At 39.6% G+C, this 22,944-nt stretch overlaps 1 protein-coding gene across 1 annotated transcript in view; it reads right to left on the bottom strand.

Annotated features, from left to right (window-relative positions):
* The window catches only part of FRMPD2 (FERM and PDZ domain containing 2), a gene marked incomplete at both ends in the record, with an annotated part of 60,309 nt that extends 42,158 nt beyond the window's left edge, over nucleotides 1–18,151 (bottom strand). The window contains 11 exons of the mRNA XM_082309287.1: nucleotides 865–1,050; nucleotides 3,286–3,438; nucleotides 4,350–4,488; nucleotides 4,585–4,735; nucleotides 5,503–5,677; nucleotides 6,346–6,417; nucleotides 8,033–8,183; nucleotides 11,395–11,479; nucleotides 15,177–15,308; nucleotides 17,113–17,239; nucleotides 18,119–18,151. Of these exons, the coding sequence (XP_082165413.1) occupies nucleotides 865–1,050; nucleotides 3,286–3,438; nucleotides 4,350–4,488; nucleotides 4,585–4,735; nucleotides 5,503–5,677; nucleotides 6,346–6,417; nucleotides 8,033–8,183; nucleotides 11,395–11,479; nucleotides 15,177–15,308; nucleotides 17,113–17,239; nucleotides 18,119–18,151 (1,404 nt within the window). The remainder of the gene's footprint in view (nucleotides 1–864; nucleotides 1,051–3,285; nucleotides 3,439–4,349; nucleotides 4,489–4,584; nucleotides 4,736–5,502; nucleotides 5,678–6,345; nucleotides 6,418–8,032; nucleotides 8,184–11,394; nucleotides 11,480–15,176; nucleotides 15,309–17,112; nucleotides 17,240–18,118) is intronic.
* Nucleotides 18,152–22,944: the final 4,793 nt, after the last annotated feature.

The following is a 22,944-nucleotide window of genomic DNA, read 5'->3' as shown; positions in this document are numbered from 1 at the left end:
TACACTGAGGCACTGAAAGTTCATTTGTATAATCTTGTTGGTTTGTCCAGTTTATTTATGCCTGGCTGCGTGCCTTTTGGGTGCAGTAAATGCCTATTGTAAATTCAACAGCTGTTAGTGAGGTGTCTGTCATTGGGATCGTAACTGCTCTATGTTGAAAGTGAAGAGCCTTTGGACATTGACTGCATGGGGAGCAGGTTGACAGAACTGGCAAAATTTGGCCCTACAGATGTTAAAATGATTAAACCAATTTAATCTGAAAATGAAAATATCTTCTAAGGGGCAGAAGGGACATTTTGGGAGAGGAAACAGGCTGGGAAATGTGCGATGCAGGTTGACACCTACACTGTATGGATGGTAGGTTGATATGCCTCTGATGGCAGAATACCATTTAGAAGGGGTCACAATCTTGTCACCAATACTGGTTTGTATGAGGATGGGATGAGGATGGGAGATGAGGATGGGAGTAATAAGATCTGCAAAGAGGGAGACATGGTCCCATGACGTGACGTAGGAAGAAAAACAAAAGAAAAGGGAGATAGAAGTAAAGATGAGAGAGGAATTAATATGGAATATGCCATAAAGAGGTTTAACATAGTTTCTGTAATAGTCAACACCAGATTATTCAGTTTTATAGTAATTTGACTCCAGCCTTGGCAAAAAACCCCAGAACTAAACCTCACTAAGAACTGGATATCTTCAGATCCAGAACCAGCCTTGATTTTAGACTGTTTTCAAAAAGGACTTGCCTGTACAGAATGAGTCTAATCCTGGCTCTGAATGCAATAAATTTATCAAAGTGACAGGCAGAAGGGGAGTAAAGTAGTAAAGAGTGGAGAAAAGATTCACTTGGTTCCAACTCACATGAGCTGAAATTCTCTCTGTTTCACGCCACTGGAATCTTAAACTGGCAATTCTTGTGTGATTTTTGACCTCATACACAATGATGCCTTTGGCACAGATTCCCAGGATGATGTCCCCTCCTGCTCCTTTCTTCTCTTGGGACACATGATAGAATAACACTCCATATTCAGGAAGCTGCTGCGTCACCTTGTAGACAAAAAGTGCATTTACCATGCATTCTTCAAAAAGAGGCATGGGGAGAAAAGGTAGGTAGATGGGAGGGGAAATGGTTTTGAGTGCCTTTACTGAATATTCTTTCACTCTGTCAAGAAACATTTGGAAGCCCTTACCAAATTTTCATACCTACTGCCTCACAGAATCATCACCTTACTTTGGTATGTCATAGAGCCATTACATGCATTCATTTTCCATATTTAAAGTTGAAATAAAACTTCCCTACACACGTAATTTGAAGAGGTAGGAGGATTATGTAGCTTCCTGCACAATACTCTAAACATTACAGTGGCACTGAGGTACTCAGCATTACTGCTACTTGGCACTTGTGTGCATTTCTGAATAGAAATCCATGCAGGATTAATACTGCTTGAGTACTGTTAGAACTTGTTTTTTTCCATTTTATTTTCTGTGTCTTTGTTTCCCTGAGTGAACCCAGAAACCATGAGGCACAGCAAAAATGATGATCTTAGTAAAACTGCTAATACTTTGGTCCCAGGGCTACTCTGACATTGTTACGGGCTTGTGTGGTTACCTTTCTACAATAATGATGACCAACTAGAAATCTTAACTGCAGCAACACCACAGCTCCCAGCCTGCAACAAACTCACTGAGGTACATACACCCATTCCTTCATGGCTATCAGCTTTTAAATTCAGACATTATAAATTTCCATTGCCAAGAATCTTAAGTTACAGGGTTTGCTAAATTTTACCTCAAAGTATCTCACCTAAATATAGTGGTGACTTCTGAGGGAATTTCACTGCCCCAGAATTCCCTTCAGTGCCAGACTTTATAGTAACAGATCTTCAGTGTCGCTTCTTTCTTGCACAGTGCTCATTGCTGGGTGAAAAGTTAAGTAGGATTATACTTCAAGGGACTGAGGAGCCAGCTTCTGCCCCTGCCATCTTACTGTGCAGAGAATGCTCTGAGGAACTCACCCAGAGGTTCTGGGTGTTGTTGCTTGTCTTTCTACCTCCTGCACTTGGCCACAAAAATGTTAAAATGTGACTCAGACCCTTTATAGAACTATGGAATATGAGGAGATTTTTCCATCCTCTTTTGTTATCTGCAGATCAATATGAGTTTATTCTAAAACTCTCTTTTTCTGAGAAGCTAATGTAGAATCCCCAAATGACTTTTCAACCATTAATAGAGATTTTCAGCGACCAAAATAAAACACCTTAAGAAGATCTGTTTTTCAGAAAGTATCCAGACCACCAATGTTCAGGTCCTGAAAACTGGGGCGTTTATAATCACTAGCTGAATCTGGGTTTTAATTTTTAATCCCTTTCATATTTGGAATTTGCATGTTCTTGCCATGGGGGCTATCTTTCTCACTTTGTATGATGTGTTGGCTCCTTCTAAAGACTTATTCATCGAAACAGATACTAACAAAGCTGCTTTTCTTCACTGGATTTGCCACGCATGATGGGACTGTCATTAAGGCTAAGCTTCAATCTATTTCTTCAATTCCACTGACAGCATTAGATGAGGAACTAGCATAATTAACAGCAACTGAACTAAAATGATGCTATAAATAAAAGCATGTGGCACTGCAGCAAAACGGCTACTGATATTTATCCATTATCCAATGCCTGATATTTTTCGTTTGATGGAAAGCAGAGAAGTTTGGGGGAGAAGGAGAAACTAGGGGGAAAAAATTAAATCCCACATCATCGTGACACCCTAGAGCCCTACAAAAATAGTCATGTGAGAAAATACTTCAGATAAATCCTTCCTCACTTCCAGGGTTCACAGATATTTTTAAACAAATAATCACTACATGTTTAGAAAGTGACTGAACACATGCTATAGTTTCAGAAGTCAAGAAAGTGCTTATTCCCATGTTCTACAATCATCTGTAATACATTCAGTAGGTGTATTTATAATCATCTGGAACCTAGACATGTCGGTAACATGCTGAAAATTTGCATCAACTCTTAGGATGTTGAAAATACCCTGAAATGTGCATTAACCCTTTATAAACTATCAGTGAAAGGAAACCTACCATGTAAATGTGATGTAACTTATTTAGAGTGACAGTATCCACAGCAGAATGAAATTCTGAGGTTTTTGTTGACTATTCAAATTTGTTCACCTTATCTAAAATCCACTGTATCAGGCAAGAAGGAAATAATAGACAATGATAAATAGAGAGAGGCTTTCTATCTCAAAATAAATAATGTTTGGGGTATGGAAAGTTACCTTTAAAAATTCTAGTTCAGCTTCATCCTCAAATAGGGAATGATTCATACGATGTAATTTAGCAAGCTCTCGCTGTACATATGCCAGGGTCATTTTCTCTATTCTACTTGCTGGAATGTAGTCTTCAACACGAAAATAGTTCTTTCCATGCATCTTTGGGAGAAAAAAAAAACAACAGAAAACAAAAGAGAGAGGAGCCTTTTGTCCTTTCTTGACTTTTCTTATTTGGTGCATTTCCATTTTCAGCGTGACCCGTATGCTGAAGTCACACTGTTGGCATTTCCTAAAGGAAGATGGGGAATAGCAGGTAGTGTCCTGACAGCTAAATGTGCCTCTTTCACCTGTGCTCAGCCGGATGCTCAAAGCACGCACTACTCTGTGCAGCAGGGAGAAAAGAGCTGGGCCTACAGGCATGCCTGCAGTCTTGCACTTAGAGCTGACAGCTACAGCTGCATCAGTACAACCTGCAATGGGGGACCCAATGCTGGGATGGATCTGACTAGCTGGATCAGTCCACTCAGAGTTCAATTAATAGAGCTACGCTAATTTATATAACTGAAGATATGGCAGAGAACATAAATGGCTATTTTCTGTACACTTCAAAAGCAGGATAACTAGTTCAGATATACCATCAGTGACCTTCCTGTCTTTGCTGATTGTGGATCTGAGCCTACACACAAAATAGCTGTGAATTCTGGAGTGTTTATTTATTTTTCTTTTCCATGTTTTCTAGTCTCTTTAAGCTCCTCTGCACATCCAAGCTGTGCCTATGTTGGAAATTTTCTAGAGATTTTCTGGAGTTTCTTGGCTATGTTATCAATTATGAAGGACCAAGAGCCTTTGATCATTCTGCCATATTTCCTGCCAAATTAATCTGACTCATTACTGCTCCTTAATCAGGCAAATTTTGTAATTTTTTAAATTAAATCTCAAATGTGATTACTGAAGGACTTAGCTGAAATTATGTGCTATTCACATTTCTTCTTTAAACTTTATGTGACAAACAAAAGCTGCAAAAGCTGTTGAGAGAGACCTCTGAGAAATATTGTATTATTTATCCACACCTCAGAAGCATAATTGCCAAGCTCTGCCTGTAAAGCCAAAGCGCCGAGTTTCAGGGCAGTCTCATCATTGCAATATAATCGCTCCTCCAAAATATCTTTACGAAGCTGCAGGTAAAACTGATGCCTTGTCAAGCCGTGCCTGGAACACAAAAGGGGTTAGGAACACAGGAGGAGCCTTGAACAGTCACCCTAAGTGCTGATGGTTTTCCTGCAGTCAGCAGAACCACGCACTTACTGGATAACATCAAAGTGGTTGACAAAGAATTTTATCCTTAGAAAGAGTGTGAAATTAATGATGGAGGTTTTCTTCTTGGGTTGGTCATTCCAGCCATCTGGGGCCACTTTGTAGAGTTTGGTCTCCTCATCCAAAAAGAAGAATTCTTTACCTGAAATGAGAATTTGGGGTTATGTGATAAGTCTGGAGATACTTCAGTAGCTCAAAGTTCTGCTGCCTTCATTCAGTGCATCACTAGCAGTAAAAAATAAAATGGATGTCAGTTGAGATTTACTTCTCTGTGTCATGGCTTAACTTATTGCTTCTTTGATGGAGAATTTAGGATAACTCTTAGTGTGTAATTTAGGATTACAATTGTTAGATGCTGGATTAGTGTGGTACCTATAGAATCACTCAGGAATTGATGGGGCTTGCATTCTGCTCCCCATTCAGGTTCTGCACCCCATTGTAGTCCTCATGCCCTACACACAAGGTATGCTTCTTCCTAGTGCCTCAGCCATGCTTGCCATCAGAAACAGGCTAGGGAGATGTGGGTCTTGTAGATGAGATAGCTGAGCCTGTACTCCAATTTATATCTAGGAACAAAGACAGTCAGCATTCCTCAGTATGGTGCTTCCTGGAATTTCTGCTGGAGCTACATGGCTCAGTATCATTCCAGTGCAAGGCTGGGACACAGCCTTTTCTGCATGGGAATATCAGCCAGTAACAGTATGGCTGTGCTGATGCACAGTCCTAGGGTAGACATGCTTTTTACATCAGTGCAGTACAGTTTAAACCAATGTACCTTACTTTTGCTTAAGCTTTGGACCTGCTTTCATCTTAAAGGATCTTAAAGGATCTTAGTGGAATTTATTAATAAAGTGACTACAGAGGCACTGAGGGAGAGAACTGTTACTGTGGTTAGCTGTGTCTCATTACCTTTCAGGTAAGCCAAGCCAAAGTAGAAATGTTCCACCAAGTTTGCATACGCCACCACGGTGTTGAAAACATCTTTTGCTTTGGACTTGATGTCACATTGCACCTCAAGGCACTGCCCATTGAGTAGAATCACATTGAGATCCCTTTGGGACAAATAGGATTTCCCTTTTTTAGTCTAAAAACATGTAACAAAGAGTGAAGAATGAGTGCCAAGTACAAGCAATATAAGTTCCACAGCATTTTGTTACTGAGGCCCCCTAGTCTCCTGTGTCTGCATAACCTGATGGAATTAGTCACAACACTACGCTATTCCCTGCATCCCTTCTCATAAATTAATATCCCAAGCATTTCTAATTTTTAAAAAAAACAGGGAATCCCCAAAAAACAGCTGAGCATACTCAGACTCTACAATCACTAGGGTTAATTCCAAATTTTCTTTGCCCTCATTTTTACTGCTGTATGCTGTCAGCCTTTTACTTTATCTTAATGAAAGGTAGAGGATGTGCCTGCAAACTGGAGTCCAATACATTGGCTCCAATGCATTGGCACTAGATGTCACATTGCATATTTGCTGTATAATCTTTGTCCCAAAAGTCTTGTGCTAAAGTGAGCATTCTTAGCTGAGAAGGATAAATTAAGCTATTTTCACACCAACAGAAATAACTACGTAGCACTGAGAATTAAGTGACCTCCTTTCAAGTCTCAATACCTCTGCAGGAACCCTAACTTGGTTTGGGAGGAGGACATGGCAAGAGTAACGGGTTGGGACTCAGCTGCAACTTACAAAGAGACTCAACTAAAAGGTCACTAGATTAGTTCTAAATTCTTAATGTTCATACTTACCACAATTGATCCAGGCAGCTGTAAGGTCACTGGTGGTTCACTAGACAAAATAATAAATTCCGGACCTGAAAACTGTAAGGAGGCAATTTAGAATTTTAATAAATGTCTCCTGAATGTAATGAAGATCCCAAACACCAGTACCAATGAAGGCCATTTCTGTTGATCTGTATGCTGTAGCTAATTGACTTCAGTGTCTAATAAGGTGCAAATGCTGATTGAAGACCTCTCTGTTTTGGCTCTCTCCTGTGTGGACTCTCTGGGGTCTAACTAGGGGTAAGCTCATGCTGAAGCCTTTTCTTCTGTAAAGGCACTTAACCAAGATCCATTTCCTTTGCAAGGCACCGATTTTCATGACACTTACAGAAACTTAATTTCTTCTGAGACCTTTTCCTGTTTGATTCCCAAGTTAGTTACTATAAGGACAGTCACAGACATGTACACACATACATACACACCACTGTGATTTTATAAGCTCAGCTTCCATAGGGAACGAGACTAAAATGCAGAGCTGCTTTCTTCCCTGTAATGAAGGTTGACTGATATCTCTTATTAGCGGACATTGTATTCTTTTGCTTTAATTTCAACAAACTTTAACAGCACAAGCTGCTATTTTTCTTGCTGAGCACCCACCTCAAGGAATTTTGCATATTGGGTTTTTTCGGGTTCATCTATTCTTTTAGATCCTTGAAGCAGACAGAAATAACTAACTGTCTGCAAGTGGTAAGATGTGGATCCTTCCAACCATTCTCTATAACTTAGTACCTTGACTGATTTAGATCTTTTTTTGAGAAAATTTATGGTTTGTTTCATAATACTAGTATTGTCCTGCCAACAGACAATGCAGTTTTGTATCACGTATAAAGAGCGACTAGCACTTTGTTGTAATAGTTGCTGGACTCCTTCTGAGGAAATCAGTTATTATCCACAAAAATCATATTAACAAAATTGAAAACTAAATTTGTATATAAAAAGATAATTTCCCAAAGTATCTAACTGAAACTCAGGATCAAAGTTCTGCCACTGGTCAGTCGTGAGCTTGTGAACTGGGTACAGGTGAAAGGACTCACCAGCCTGAAACCTGTCCCTTCTACTTCCACAACAGAAAACTCCATGGGCAGCAGCATCGTGGATTTCTGTGATTCAGTTACTTCTGGATTTTTGTGATCCAACTGCCAAAGAAACATTATCCTTCCCATTTAACAGAGTCCTACAACAAATCAGCAACTAGAAATAGACCCTTAGGAGAACTATTGGTTTGGCACACTCACTGCTAGCCTATGCTTTCTGTCCAGGCATACGCTGTAAAAAAAATTTAAGTCCTTTGAGCACTGTTGACCAGCAACAGTTTGGGTTCAGTGTATCTGTAAATGTTTTTGCTGTTCTGAAGCTCCAGAAGCTGGTCGATGAAAACAGTCCATATGGTGTTTGATGCTTGCAGAAATCACACATGTAGGTCAGAGAGGGTTTGATTATAAGCTTTTGCTTAGTCTTTACGGACACTGCCTTCAGTTCTGAGTTATCACAACTGGATCATGCCTAATTTGGAGTCTGTCAGTTTAGAATACTCAACTAATGAGATGACTCAGTAGCTAATATGCACGTCACTGGCGAACGACAACTGGATGAGAGGTTTCTCTTTAGTGATATTTACATTTTGAAATCAGCTTATACGTTTTTTATTAGTCACCTTTTCCTTCCTGTGGAACAAACATTTCTGTGGTGGAGCAGCTGCTGTGTAGTCCTTTGTAGACACAGAGAAGGTGGAACCTAAACTTAGCAGGTTCTGTCTGCTGTTCTTCTGAGTTCCACCAGGGATTTCTTCTACAGCGCTGACTGACCTTCAAAGGAAATGTCATAGTGAGCAATATATATAGCATGCAATCAAAACAACACAGACTTGAGGACAAAGAGCGTAAGGTACACTGACTGGCATAATATGATGAAATCCAGGGCAATGTCAGTTATAAGTTTTTAAATGTTTCTTTACAGAAAAAGAAAAATAATTTAACAGGGATAATATTACCGATGCCCTTTACAAATAAATCTAAACTATGCTTTAATTCAGTAACAGACTTTTTTTTTCATTTGGTGAGCCAAATCTAGCTGGTTTAAGTCTCGTGAAGCCAACAGGCAAAGAATTTAGCCCCATGCCTTTCTGGGAATTTCACAGGATGAAGTAAATTCCCCATTTCTCATTTTCTGAAGCAAAAAAGCTTCAGAAAACCATAACATTTCTTGTTATATTATTTTATATATATATTTATATAAATTTCCAGGAATGGGAACTAAATTATTTGAATACTAATTCATTAGAATAAATTAATGTCTTATGGAACTGAGGGAATTTTCAATTTAATTAAGAGAAAGATGCGTGAAATCTCAGATCAGAAAGCTGTCTTACTATACTCTTAACCCATAAACTACTGGTGTTTTCCACAAAAGCAGACACTGTATGCTTGGAATAAACTTAAAATATAATATATACTCTTATCAATGAGGAAAGAACAATTATGTAGTATAGAAGGAAAGGGTTTTTTGAGGTGGATTTTTGTTAATTACATTTTTAACAAATGCCAGAGTCACATGGAAGCTTTTTTGTTATCCCGAAGTTTTATCCCTTTCTTTTGCGTGTTGCAGAGTTGCTTCAGGGAACTATTCAGGGAGTTTCAAAAGGTTTTTAACAAAGTTACTGGAGTTGCCAATCTCTTCTCCCTGGTATCCAGTGACAGGACACATGGGAATGGTTCAAAGCTGCGTCAGGGGAGGTTCAGACTTGATATTAGGAAGCATTTATTTACTGAGAGGCTGGCCAAACACTGGACCAGGCTTCCTAGAGAGGTGGTCGATGCCCCATGCCTGTCAGAATTTAAGAGGCATTTGGATAATGCCCCTAATAACATGCCTTAACTTTTGGTCAGCCGTGAAGTAGTCAGGCAGTTGGACTAGATGATTGTTGCAGGTCTCTTCGAAGTGAACTATTCTGTTCTGTTCTATTCTATTCTATCTTAGTTTGCATTCCTCTGTCAATAAAGATATCTAGATATTTTTGTTTCTATCAATGCAACCTCATAAAGATGAACATTTAACTAAGAAATATGCCTAAAAATGACCTGAAGTGACTTTTGTGGGTATAAAAATACTATTAGCTCAAAACCCAAGATGCTGTATTAAGAAGAATTTCTTTTCCTGTGGAAAATAGTGCCTGTTGTTAGTCCTGCAAGGTGAGAGATGCCAGACTTGACAGTTGTGTCTTCTTTATATATATAGGCCATAGCCCTGCATATACTTACAAGCTTAACTTTACGAGATGTAAATTATGTGAGTTGGACTGCTTACAGAAGTAAGCATGATGATATTAGTAAGCTTTATAGATAGTAAACCCATCACTAAGTTTTGTGTTGGTTGTCCTCCTATATGGGAAATTGGTGGTTTCCAAACTAATTATTTCAACTCCACTGTTGTCATGGTACTTAAAACAGAATAGCGACCTTGGTAGAAATTCAGTTGTAGATGCTTACAACCAAAAGTGGGGTTTACAGTCCCTGAAGTTCTATGGGAAACAGCTGGCTGGAAATTTGGAGAAGAGATTTTATCCTTCAGCAGAGGAGGGGAACATTTTCTTGGCAGCATGATTTTAGATCAAGGGTATCAAGATGATAGCCAGGCTGTTAGTCAGAGGCATGGCAATTGCTCCAAAATACTGAGTAAATAAATTTTCTGTTACTGATATCATTGGCGGGTCTGTGATGCATATATAGATGTCTGTATACACAGACTGTGTACACATCTGCATCAGACATCTGTATACAGGTATTTTCTTCACAAATGTTGCCACTATCCTGCAACCTGCTTGTAGTTCTTTCTTATTGCAGGTTTAGAGGTATACTGGGGTATCTCACATTGCTCAGATTATCGTGGCTGATTTAGCAGGAAGTTCAAACTGTTTACTTGGGATACATTTAATTGGGAGTTGATCTAAATGGAGCATTTCCTGTGGGCCTGAATTACTCACGTCATGGTTAAAACAAGAAACTCCTGTTTAACTGGGTCAAGAACTCAATTTAAATGGGATGTCTGTAGGGATTACATGGTGCTTAACTATGGGTTTCTGGTCTTGTGTTACCTAGAGGCTAACGGTACTTACATCTCTTCTTCATTTGGAAACAGCTGTGATTACAGCTGCACTATGCTAACACCCAGTGTAGAAAACTGTTGTTTGGCAGCAGTGGTGTTTCTCTGGCTTTTGAAAAGCAGTTAGCATCAGTTGTACAGTTCTTAGCTTTCCTTGTCTATGTACAGGGCTGCTGTACATGCCATGGCTGAAATAAGGCTAATCCTCATTACAGAGCAGAGGTCTTTACTGCTTGCGTCCCTGGGTTACCTGTAACTCCTGTAAAGTGGTGGCGCAGGGTTGGATATGGTTGACACAAGTGAGACAAATCATTCTTAGAACTGAGATGGAAATGCAAATAATCCACTGAAAATGATGGACCATACATGGTCTGTCATAACCACTCCAGAACACATCAGTCCTCTGCTAATGTGACAGCAATGCAAGACGAGATCCAAAATCTGAATGTAGACAAATACGGAGTGTGCAGAATGCCTTGCCAGTTAAAGCACTGACTGTTCATACCTTTTCAACGAGTTTTTCTCTTCCACACTCTCTGTGGAGCTGCTTCCCAGTTGTTTCAGTCACAGAGAGCTATTGCTGCTTACCTGTCTGATTCTGACAGAGGCATGCTAGGGGCAGCTGTTCTGGGAGGCCAGTGACATCTGGCAGGACACAGTGGTAAAAAGTAAAGGTGGAAAACTTGAATGTGCATGTTTTGTATGGATTGTTCAGGGCCCAAGCTCCATTTCACTTGAGCATTTGGACTGTTTCACTTTGAGCCAAACCAAGTCTAGGTCCACTTTAATTCTACAGAAGCAGTATCTATTATCAAAACAGGTTCAGGCATTTTCTGAGAATGACATTGCCACACTAGTTGTCTGCTTCACTTCATAATAAAACAGCTTCCATCTTTTAGGAATATGAATTTTGATTACCTGTTTATGAAGAGCTTGTAGCTACTTTGTGTCCTTGACCCACTAAGGGTGGGGTCCCATGACCTGTGTGTCTGTGGAACTCTTCCTGAAATGAATAAAGGAGATTTCACAATTGAAGCAATTGTAGCAGCACTCAGCATCAGATCTTGGGACAATTACAAGAAGGAGGAAATTTAGACTGCCTACTTCCTCTCTTGTGCCCTTGCTTGGGCATAATAAATGGCTATTTGATAAGGCTCAGTGAATACTACACCAGCAGTATTCCCAGTTCTGTAGTTATTGTTACTTCCTCTTCATAACCCTTCATGTGAATGTAATTTGGCAAATAGCTGTGTAGATACAATGGCTGTTATTTCCATATGTATGGGGGTAATTTGTGAAACAGATTTTGCTCTTCAGAAAGTACCCCTAGTATTCTTTGTTCTTCTATTTCCAGGCATAAAATCGGGGGGGGGAAAGCCATGAAACTTCTCTGGTTTAATCAGAGTAGGATATAAAATCACTGAAATGAAACCTGTTTGTAAATATTCAGTGGGTTATTCGCTATATTAAATATATTGTGGATATTTTTACATCGTACAAATCTGGTAGGAATATAGGATGGTTTGTGAGTCATTAGCAAATTAAATTTGTATAATTTTTCACCTTCAGTGATCTCTGCTGCTACAGAAAGGATAGGCATTGCTTTGTCCAAATACATGAAGGCTGAAATTCAGAGGTAGAACCAGAAAGGGTTATGCAAGTAGTAGTTCCACAAACATTTCTTCTCACAACAGAGATGTTTTAAATGCTTAAGGGAAGGGTAGGAATGTTAAATTTTTCTTCATTTGGATCATTTCATTGATCTTATTTGAAGAATTGCCAGGGGAGATTTAGATTAGATATTAGGAAAAATTTCTTCACAGAGAGAGTGGTTAGGCATTGGAATAGACTGCCCAGGGAAGATGTAGTGCTCAGGGACATGGTTTAAAGGTGGACCAGGCAGTTAGGTTAACAGGTTGGACTCGATGATCTCAGAGGTCCTTTCCAACCTTAACGATTCTATGATTCCATATCAAACTATTACCTAGGCAGAATGATAGAGGTGATAAGATGAGCTATGTGGAAGCAATCATTTAGGTCAGCTTTTTCTCTGGATAAAATATCCATGAACTACACCCTGAGACCTCACTCTGAATTCCAACATGAAAACATGACATGGAATTCTAGTGTACCAACCACCAATTCCAATTTTAAAAACTAGAAAATCTATAGTAACATTGCTAAAATATGCATAAACATGTTTTTTCAAGCTGCAGATGGTAGTGACAAAATGTGAGATTTAAGATAAGCCAAATACTCAGGGCTAGTTACCCAAGTTAACATTCAGTCCTGTGTTCTGAAACTACGTGCTTTTTAATGAGAAAGCCTTGCAAAATTCTCTGCTTACACTACAGGTTTCACAAAATTGTATAAATATACTTTGACAAGCACATAAAATTCCCCTTAGTTTTTCTGTCTCAGCTGTTATGGCAGTAGGACGAGTTGGCTAGTTTCAGTGGCCAGACTGCCGTGCTTTGATCGTAAATCCAACACGTTCCTCATGTTTAAGTAACATGTGGCCCTCAAAGAAGTTGATCCTGTAGATGATTAATTTATTATATGTTAAATGATCTTCTAAAGTACAGTCTGGATAAAGATATTGATCTCCCTTGATAATGGTGCTCTACTAGATGGTAATATTTCTTTTCAGGAAGAATGCATTTTTCTAATACATCATCTCGTGAAAGAATGTCTGAGGCAAGCAAGCTCTCACATTCTGTATTTTCTCATGTATTTTTAGAGTTTTGTCTTACAAAATCCTGAGTACAAACAGCTACCAATGTTTCAGTGGAGACTGAGCCATGCACAAATTCATTGGAATGAGCCTTTCTAAAGTTTATGACCGAAATTTTTTAAAGAAGGACTTACAAAACAGGCTCCTTAGTTTACCTTCACTGTGTGCTACTAGGTATGTGACTGACGCGTATGCGTCACATAGGGAGCAGCTGCAGTCTCAGGTTTTTATTGCTGCTGATATTGATTGCAATTCTGGAGCTTCAGAAAAGCAATGACTTTCAGGAGGAGAGTGTCAACAGCAGTTGTATGAGTAACCTCACCTTCCCATCCTTGGGGCTGAAGGCTTGGGGCTGAGAGGCTATTACACGTTGGTGGTTTTTTTTCCCCAGGATGTATTTGCTTTCTCTCTGTGAATTATCTCCTGGCAGACTTGTGATAATGCAGTGTGCACCCACTTTTTTTGCCACCTTTCCTAGGGAAATTAGTCCCTTGAGATCATGCTCTATGCCTTTCATTTTTGCCTAGTAAATTTTAAACCTTTCAAATTTGGAAGAGCGTGGGTAATATGTTCCTACAAATTTCATGACAATCAGCAGCTGGATATCATAAACCCAAATTAACGCTCCCCAGTGAGAACAAGCAAGGACTACTCAGCAGTTTTCTGTTATTTATGGCATCAATGAACTAACCAGTCAGCGTGCATACCTTGTTGCATCGTAACTGATGTAGTGCATGCTAGGGTTATTGCCTTAGGGAAGAAGTTTCTGGGATAAAAAAAACACACATGCTTACAGAGCACGTTTGAATCCATGCCACAGCAGGACCTAGTACTTCATTTCTCATGGAAGCTCATAGTGGGAGGAAGTAAACTCTGAAGTACAGAAGTAAACTTCCACCTCTGGGTCTGGAAGCTCAGAAGTGCCCCAGGCAGGATGGAAAAAAAAGGCTGAAAGCAGGTGGGAGGCTGGGTAACTGTGGAATGGAGAATAGAAACGGGCAGGAGTCTGAGAATGGGGAGCTGACATGGTAAGCTTGTTTTTTTAGGAGACACTGATGACGTTGGGCAACAGAACTTTTTGCTCTTGGGCAGTGTGAACGTCCCGTCTGTGTGTCGCTAGCTCAGGTTCCAATTTAAACATGAAGATACACATGCACAGCAGTACTCCTCTTCCTGCTGAATTCCCTTCTTTGCTTCATAGTATCCCCCTACACTGTGATTTAAGTGGCTTGGGAAGGACCCTGACTGATGTCTTCACTGAATGGATCCTCTCCCAAACAGTTTCTTTCATGCTGTTCCTGCCATAAAAGGATTGAAAGTGGAGCTAATATTCCACTCTGATCTCTCTGGAAAAAGTAAATCAGAAAAGCAGCATTGCAACCTGGCATCTATCACAACGAAAACAACACACTGAGCAGGAATACACAATGGCTTTAGGACAAAAATGAAAGAAAACAAAGGGTTGTTCAGTTGTTTATTTTCCTCTTGATTTCAGAATTAGTCCCTTTGGTTTTGAATGGGCTTGAAGAAGCATTATTCCCCACAATTCAAATCTCAGGTATTATTCATAGATATAACTGATTTCAGTGCTGCCATCTTGACATTGCCCATCATATTTGTGGGGTAAGTCCACCATTTCTCATCCATTTTAAGACCCCGTGTGCCAGAAACATGCTGTCAGGCTTTGTCTGTGATCTGCTGAACAGATTCAACGGGCAAAAGGGGCATGAACAAGAAAGATGTGAAGGTGCTGCATGGTAGCCAGGGAATACATAGCTTTACAGTAGGAGACAAGTAAAAGGGGATCCAGTATAAAAGGGTCTTTCTTCTCTGCAGCTTAGCACAAACATACCTCTCTAGTCATGTAACCACCTACCACCTGACTATATGTGTGTAGTCTCACATTTCAGAGGACAAAAGAGATGAGTACATTATTTATAAACATAATCTTTCAGGAAAATCTTACCTCTCCTGTGTCCTCGGTTAGACAGTATCAAAGATGTACTTTCAGAAATACTGTTAGAGTCACTGTAGTCCACAGAGAGTTGTCTGTAATCCTCTGTTGACCAACTGTAATTCATTAACCTGGACCCTTTATCTGGAAACAGAAAGGAAATATGGTGACTCAAATACTTCATTTATAAATCATTGTATCTGCATGACAATTTAAATAATACTTGGCTTGGCTAATTTTTATATAGTCCACGTCCATCTGTCTGTCTTCTAACCCTGACTTCAATTCCTTAAGGACCGGGGAAAGCTTGGTAATTTCATTCTATTAGTTTCATAATCTTATTCTGACCCAAAATAGTTCTCATAATTCTCCTCAACCATTCCAAATTAAACAAATCTAATATGTTAATTCTATTCTGCATGTTTAACTGAGAGGTTTCAAAGTGCAGATAACCTGCAAAGTTCTCCTTATATTCTGAGGCCCAAAACCTTCAGCTGTAAAGTATTTTTTCGGTGTGCTAGATGGACAGTGCCCAGACAATCCACTGCCAGAGTCAGCTGCAGAAATTCCATTAAGGGGTCACCCTAAGTCATTAGGAAGTACATATTTCTGTTGCACGCTAACTTAAATTTGGTTGCATTGTCTCTTGTCCTTTTCCAGAATCTCTGAAGGTGATAATTTTTAATTAAAAAAAATAAAAGAAATGGAATGCTGCCTTGAAAAGTGTGGCTCACATGTTGTCAATGTAGTCGACATCCTGATTCACTGAAGTCCTTCAGCAAGTGTAAGCCACGTGACTTGAATCCCTAGAAAACCCAGAGATCACCCCAGCTACATAATCACTAGAACCAGTAGAAGGGAAGTGGCAGGAATTTGTGGCTAATAGGGGGTTGAAGATGGGAATATCACTTTTGGCAGCAGCAGAGTTTTCACCAGATTATGCAAGTGTGAATCTATAAACTCAGTTTCTGAATGAGTGAGCGAGCCAATATGATTTGAGGCGTGGTTTGTCTGTGTGTTTTCAAAAGAATATCCTTTTCTTATGACAAGTAATACTTAATAGAAATGTTCCACAGGTATTTAAGCATGTGTTTAATTCTAGCTGAAGTTAATGGAACATATATGTGATTTGCTGAATAGGAATTGGATTGTTCATATGCCTAATGTTGAGCGTATCCAAAAAAAGCGTGTGTAGCTTGGGACAACCTTTCCCGTGCCCCAAAATCAGATTTCTGTCGAAGTGAGCAGTACAATAGAGAGACTAGAAAAAAGAACTATCTGAACCTGAAGTCCACATTTAGTTACAGTTAGAGAATTACTCTAGGGGATAATAAAATCTTGATCTTAGTCAAATGAAATGTGAAATTAGTGTATGCTGGTTTATTTATATAGCGAGCAGGATTTGGTCTTGTGTCTTGAAATCACTCCAGCAATCCATGTGTGAATTTATAAAACATCTTTTGAAGAGAAAAACAGAACTAAAATCAAAAAGAAACCACAAATCTTTGCTTGAGTAATCAAATAGGAAGGATGAATATATATTCCTTAATGGCAGCAGGATAACTTCACAGAATCCCACTCTTCACCTTCGAAAATACACTGGAGTATGCAAAGTACAAAACACGTTTTGGAAGTAGGGTTTTTTTTCATATGCACAGGTTTTATGCAAAGTGCTTTAAGAGTCGAATCTGTGCAAGCTGATTCGTTATCGTTGCTTCACAGCCCTCAGACTACTGTCCTTTGAGGAAATAAGGAACAGAAACCTTGCTGACTTTCCTCAGAGTCTTTCCATTATGAAGTCATTTATATGTAAAGCAATAAATATCCTATCCAACACTACATGTAATCACTACAGCATGAAATTAAACGATTCACCTAGCTTGGAAAAGACTCAGAAAAGGCTGGCTGTATCCTTATTAGACAGTTCAGATTATAAGTCTTTCTTTACCTTGGTGAAAATTCATCTGGGAGGACAGTGGTGAGGTGTCTGATATTTTCTCATGCAGTCTTTTCCTTATCACATGACTTCTGTTAAGCTGAGAGGCTGTGCTGTCTTCGGTGACTACCCGCTCTATCTAGAAGACAGTAGTACTGCAAGTCAATGTCATATGATATATGGACTTCAGACTCTCATACTGAAGTGATCCTTGCCCTCTGCTTGTCAGAGGCTGCTGATTTGCTTGGTATAAGCACCTTCATCGTCTCAGATTAACACAAAGCAGGATTGAGTTTTGATGGCTTCATGCTCTCATGCTAGCTGTGTTTAAGAGGGGATACCCTCTCTTACAGTAGGAAATAGAGTAAAAGAGAGTGCAAAGGAAAAGGTTATCTCGGAATGTTACTGAATACTGGTTGAAAACAGAAAAAAAAATATTTGCAGTGTGTTTTCTTCCAGTTTCGTTCAGCTTGTCAACAAAAAATGTTTGTTGATATTTCGAGTCTTGAAATAGACTCAGGTGCTCACTTTTTAAAGCCTTTACGTGGTCAGGCATGATTGCCCGGCAAATGTTCGGTTCCACTCAAGGATGATGAATGAAATCCTCAATATTATGTAAATATGATTTCTTCGAATTTCACAAAGAAAGTCTGAAACCAGAGTGGCAATAGGGAAATCTTTTCTCTTGTGTAAAGTCCATTCCTTTGGCCGATATGAAGTCTCTGTAAAGGTTACAATTGCTTCAGTATTAACCAAAGAAATGAAGATACTGTAAGTGCAAAAGCTGAATTTGTATCATTTTCCAGGAATGTAAGAGTGGTGTAAGAGATGGCTTCATTGCCTCATTTGCTTGTACACATGCCCACTAAATTTCCTGCTTAGAAGTCTAGAGCCAAATCTCACTTCCTTAATTCATAAAAGCATTAATTTCAGGCAATTGCTCACCTGTATCCCATGTTGCTGCTTACCTCTGTCGCCAAAGAAAAGGAGATGATTAGAGTATAAGAGTAGTACCTACCTCACTGACACTTCCCACAGCAAACTGGACCATTTTCTTTATGTAGACATTTGCTGGTAAGGAAGCAGATTCCTTCTGATGTGCCTCACATGCTTCCAGAATTGATTCAGGAGAAAGTCTTTTATGTGGCAGATCTTCACATAGTGTCAGCAAGAGCATGTGTAGTTGGTCACTCAGCTGGAGGGACTGAGTCAAAATGGAGGTACTGTTAAATTACATCTCCCAGTAATGTACAGCTCCCTGAAATCCTGGGTAATCTGGGATCAGGAATTTCTGTAAGCTTTTCACCCTGGGTGAGAAATGGGCACTGAATTCCTTTAGACTTTGGGAAAATTCCAGACAGGCAGCATAACAGCACTAAATGGAGCCTCTAATATCCAGGATCCAGGATAGCCTTGGAGGTAACTGACGTCTACAAGGAGGGTCATCAGCCCGTATAGGGGCTTCTTGGTGACAGACAACAGGTCAGTCTGCTCCACAGCTTTGCTAATTAGACTGTGAATCTTAAAGATTCATGCAAGTAAGACATGTGGCAGCATTAGCTTCAAAAAGGTGAGGAGTTATACCAGCCAAAACTGTTGCCATAGAGACCAGATACATAAATTTTAGAGTCATTTAGCTTATAGAGCCTTTACTCTTAGACCATGTATACCAGTGAAAGGGAGGTTAAATCTACTAAAAGCTTGTGCTCTCCAAATCAGAAACATGCAATCAAAGGCATGGATATAGAAATGAAGCAAAATGTGTGCTACAAATCTTTGAAAGGATTCTGGTTAAGCATGAAATGTGAAATTTCAATTAGCAGAGATGCTGGTAAAATTTGCTCAGGAATAAGGAGAGGTATTTATTTTTATTCCAGCATCCCATTCTTTGAAAAAGCACGTAAATGTGCACAGCACCACAGTCATGCTGACATGATGTTTTTCTTTTAGCCCCTCCTATCATAGAATCATAGAATCATTAAGGTTGGAAAAGACCTTTAAGATCATTGAGTCCAACCGTAAACCTAAAACTGCCAAGTCCACCACTAAACCATGTCCCTAAGCACCACATTTACCCATCTTTTAAATACCTCCAGGGATGGGGACTCAACCACTTCCCTGGGCAGCCTGTTCCTTATTACAGTCTTGGAATAAATAATCTTGACTCTTAAAAGCAAGGTACAATTCATCTTAATGGGAATAATTCTGTTTTTTGAAGAAAGAAAGGAAAAAAAAAAAAAAGGAAAGGAAAGATGAGGCCTAACTAAATTCCTGATTTGGATGAACTGGTATTTTTAGTGAAGTCTGGACCTTGACACAAGCTTTCCAATTCTTTCTAGTGGTCCAAAACATAAAGCCCCTATTACTGAGACTTGAGATTATGCCTCTCAATCTTTGAACCTACCAATATAAAACAGAATAAAAGAAAACAAAAATGTTTGTGTTACTGGCCTGGTTTGGAGGAACCTGGTAGTCTGCTGACCAATAGAGGGTCATTCCTAAGGAATACACCAACATCTGTCAAAACAGAAAAGGAAACCCTTTATGAAGTCAACATTAAGTACAGAAAAGCCTCGTACTAGAGAGACCATCTTTTTGTGTCTTTGGTCACAAAATGGCAGGAGCCAAACAGTTCATTTTTTTAAAAACTAGACTAGAGGAAACATATATAAAGGTACAATAGTGACTCTTGGCTTATGGACTAGATAGCATGCAATGAGTATTGTTCAGCTTGAGGGGCTGAGCCAGGCTGCCCTCTCTCCAGTGATGCCATGAGTAGGTAAAGAAATTTGAACTCCTTTCTTAGTTTTGAAACTCTCCCATTGGCAATTAAAGGTCTCCCCTACCTGCAGGACTGACTAGCAGTTGTGTCCAGGAAGAGGATTACTGGGGTAAGGGCCATCTATTCCAAAGCTTCATGTTTCTGCATAGCATCTAAGTGATCAGTTATGTGTGAGTCTGAAACTACTGTGTTCTGCCTGGGGGAAGTATGCACTGATGTGGTCCTAGTGGTATTTAAAACTTTTAGGTACCTGAGTGTTGTATCTCGCTGTCGTGCCAGAGAGACTCATTTGGCAGGGAGAAGAAAAGTATATTGTCAACAAAGCTGAACATATCTCTGACTTCCTGGGAGTGCTTCCACTCTCTGATTGTACAGATACTGCAGTCCTGCTGCTTTGGGGATTACAATTACCATATCTGGTCAAACATCATGTTCAAAGAAATATTCTTCCTTTCTGTGGTCCTTTACAAATAATACGTTTCTGCAGACCTTGAGGACTGATGTTCAAAATTGATTTTGATGTTGACACGCATTCTAATCTAATTTGAGCTGCAAGATACATGTAAATCTTTCTAACTGTAGCCTAATTTGTTTAGTGTTATTAGAAATGGAGTTTGACAGTAGATACCTGGTATGCTGCATTAAAACCCACAAGCTTGTCTTCATGAGGTACTGTCAAGATTTATTTCATAGTATACCTCACCTTTGTTAGTCTGATGCGGTGGTTTTTACTTTGTTTGTGGAGCAATTCTGGTGCACTGAAAGGGACATCTTCCATCTGAGATGCATTGTTTTGGAAGGACAAATTTCCTTCAGCAGACAGTAGTACTGACCATGGACAAATCACACAGATGGCACGGTCTGAAAAATGTTGAAGAAGATAATGGAGTTCTTAGTGTTGGACTCACTGCGCTCAGAAAATCATATTGCTGGTGTCTCACCTGCATAGCCAAACCCATCACTGAAGTTTCCTGGAGATGTACCCAGAAGTCAGTGGAATCATATTCATTTATGCCTGGCTGATTTTGTCAGCTGGAATTCAGCGATGGTTAAAGACTTGATTTCTCTCTCACATCATTTCACACATATAAACAATATATTGATTTCAATGGATTTCTGAAGCCTAAGGAAAGGCTATGTAAGAATGTAATTCTTTACATTCCATACGTAGATTCTGGAGATCTTGACTTTTTTGGTAGATCTTTTTGTGCAAAGCACAAGAGAATATCAGAAAAGTAGAACACTCCTTCCAATAAAACATGAATACTTTGAAGCTGGCATTTGCAAAAGACCTTAAGTTAGCTTCCATTAAGTTGCATGACCATGGTACAAATCTCTTCTCTGTGGTGATATTTTTTTGTTCTGTGTGCTGCTTAGAGTCAGTCAGCTCTGCATTTTAGTAACCTCTCTTTCAGTGTATTGTGTCTAGCAAAACCAAGTTACTTTGCCAGAAAGTCAGTGTCAGGAGTCAGTATCTTTTTATTTCCATTGTACAGATGAAGAAACTGATGCAGAGCCCAGCTTTGATGACTACACCATGACAGTCAACAGAAGCTGAGGTAGCAGTAGAAACAAACTTCCCAAGTCTCAGTGCTATAACTTACTAAGCTTTTCTTTAAGAGGAAACATCATTTCCAACTAACCTGAACTTTGGGATTTTTTTTTTACCAGAGTGCAAATATGAAAACTATCCAAACTAAAACTTAGACTAGATTCTGCCAGTGAAGTGAACAGCCATGATAGTTTAGCATTATTCATTGTCTTTTCTGTCTGCATGTCAGTTCTGTTAAAAGAGAGGGGATATTTCAAAAGAAGTGTTTTCAAATGATAAATGTAGACTCCTAAACTTGACAAGGTCCTGAGGACTCTAATAGGCCTTAATGGCTCTGACCAGCCTCACTTGGGACCTACGCCCAACCTCTGCCCATAGTCCCAGGCTCCAGTTAAGCTCAGCCCAGGGCCTTGAGTCCCTGCTTGAGGGATGGTGTAGGAGTGCCTGTCTCCAGCTCAGCCACAGCCATGCCTTGCCTGACTGTGGACCTCACTGATCCTGACCCACAGACTGACTTCCCAGACTGACCTCAGACTTCCCTTGTCACTATGGACTTGCCTGGTGATCATGGGGCTGTCTGACTCTTGTTGCCCACACCAGACCTGATCCTAACTCAGCTTCCCAGCTTGACCTCAGACCTGCCTTGTCACCACAAACTTGTGTGGTGGTCTGGATTCTCAGCTGTCAACCCCAGACCTGCCCTGCTTGCCTTATTTGTGTACTGTGGGATAGAGCCCTGGCTGGCACAGCCCCTGCCCGGCCTCCCTTGTAACCATGCTTGGGTCTGTCCCTATTCCTTAGGGATCAGCTTGCCCTTGCTGTACTCCAAAAAAAATCTATTTGAAGGTGTCTCAGTAAGGGACTGGATTCTTCTTGTGAAGGGCTGAGTACTCTTAAAAAATATCACTGCAGACATCCACTGAGGTCGGTCCCAGTCTTCTGCAAACAATCTGCACTTGCATACATGCATTAAGTGAATTTGAACAAAGAAAGACATCCAAGTGATTTCATTAAAATATTCATTAAAAAAGCATAATAAAAAGCATCTGAGATCAATCTGTTTATTTTAGAAAGAGGAAAATCTGCATTAACTATGGCAATATTTAGATACAGGGTTCCTGGAAATAAAGGTAATTTAAAAAAAAATGTTGGCTGTTGAACCACTCTGTTCAGTTTAGACCATGAGAACAGACCATTCAGATCTCCATTGGAGAAGAGCTCTGAAACATGCCCTAAATGCTTTGGTATTTTAGCATTTAAAAATTATATATTAAAAAAAGGCTACTTAGTTCTTATGAATAGTGACTTTTACATGAGGAAAATGGATGGTAAAAATGTGTAAAATGTTAAGCAGGGAACTCATATACACCTAGGAGGTTTGTATAGTCCGAGGACCCAGAGATTCAAGACTTATGGACCACTGGCATTTGCAACAGTTGTGGCATTTACTTCTTTAGAAAATTGAAGGTCTTAGAATTATCAGCTAGCCTTCTCTTTCGTTCCTTCCCCA

Source organism: Platalea leucorodia (genome assembly GCF_965183815.1).
Source record: "Platalea leucorodia genome assembly, chromosome: 4".
In the NCBI taxonomy this organism is placed as follows: domain Eukaryota; kingdom Metazoa; phylum Chordata; class Aves; order Pelecaniformes; family Threskiornithidae; genus Platalea; species Platalea leucorodia.
The sequence above is the reverse complement of the archived record's forward strand: the minus strand, read 5'-3'. Positions and strand labels throughout refer to the sequence as shown.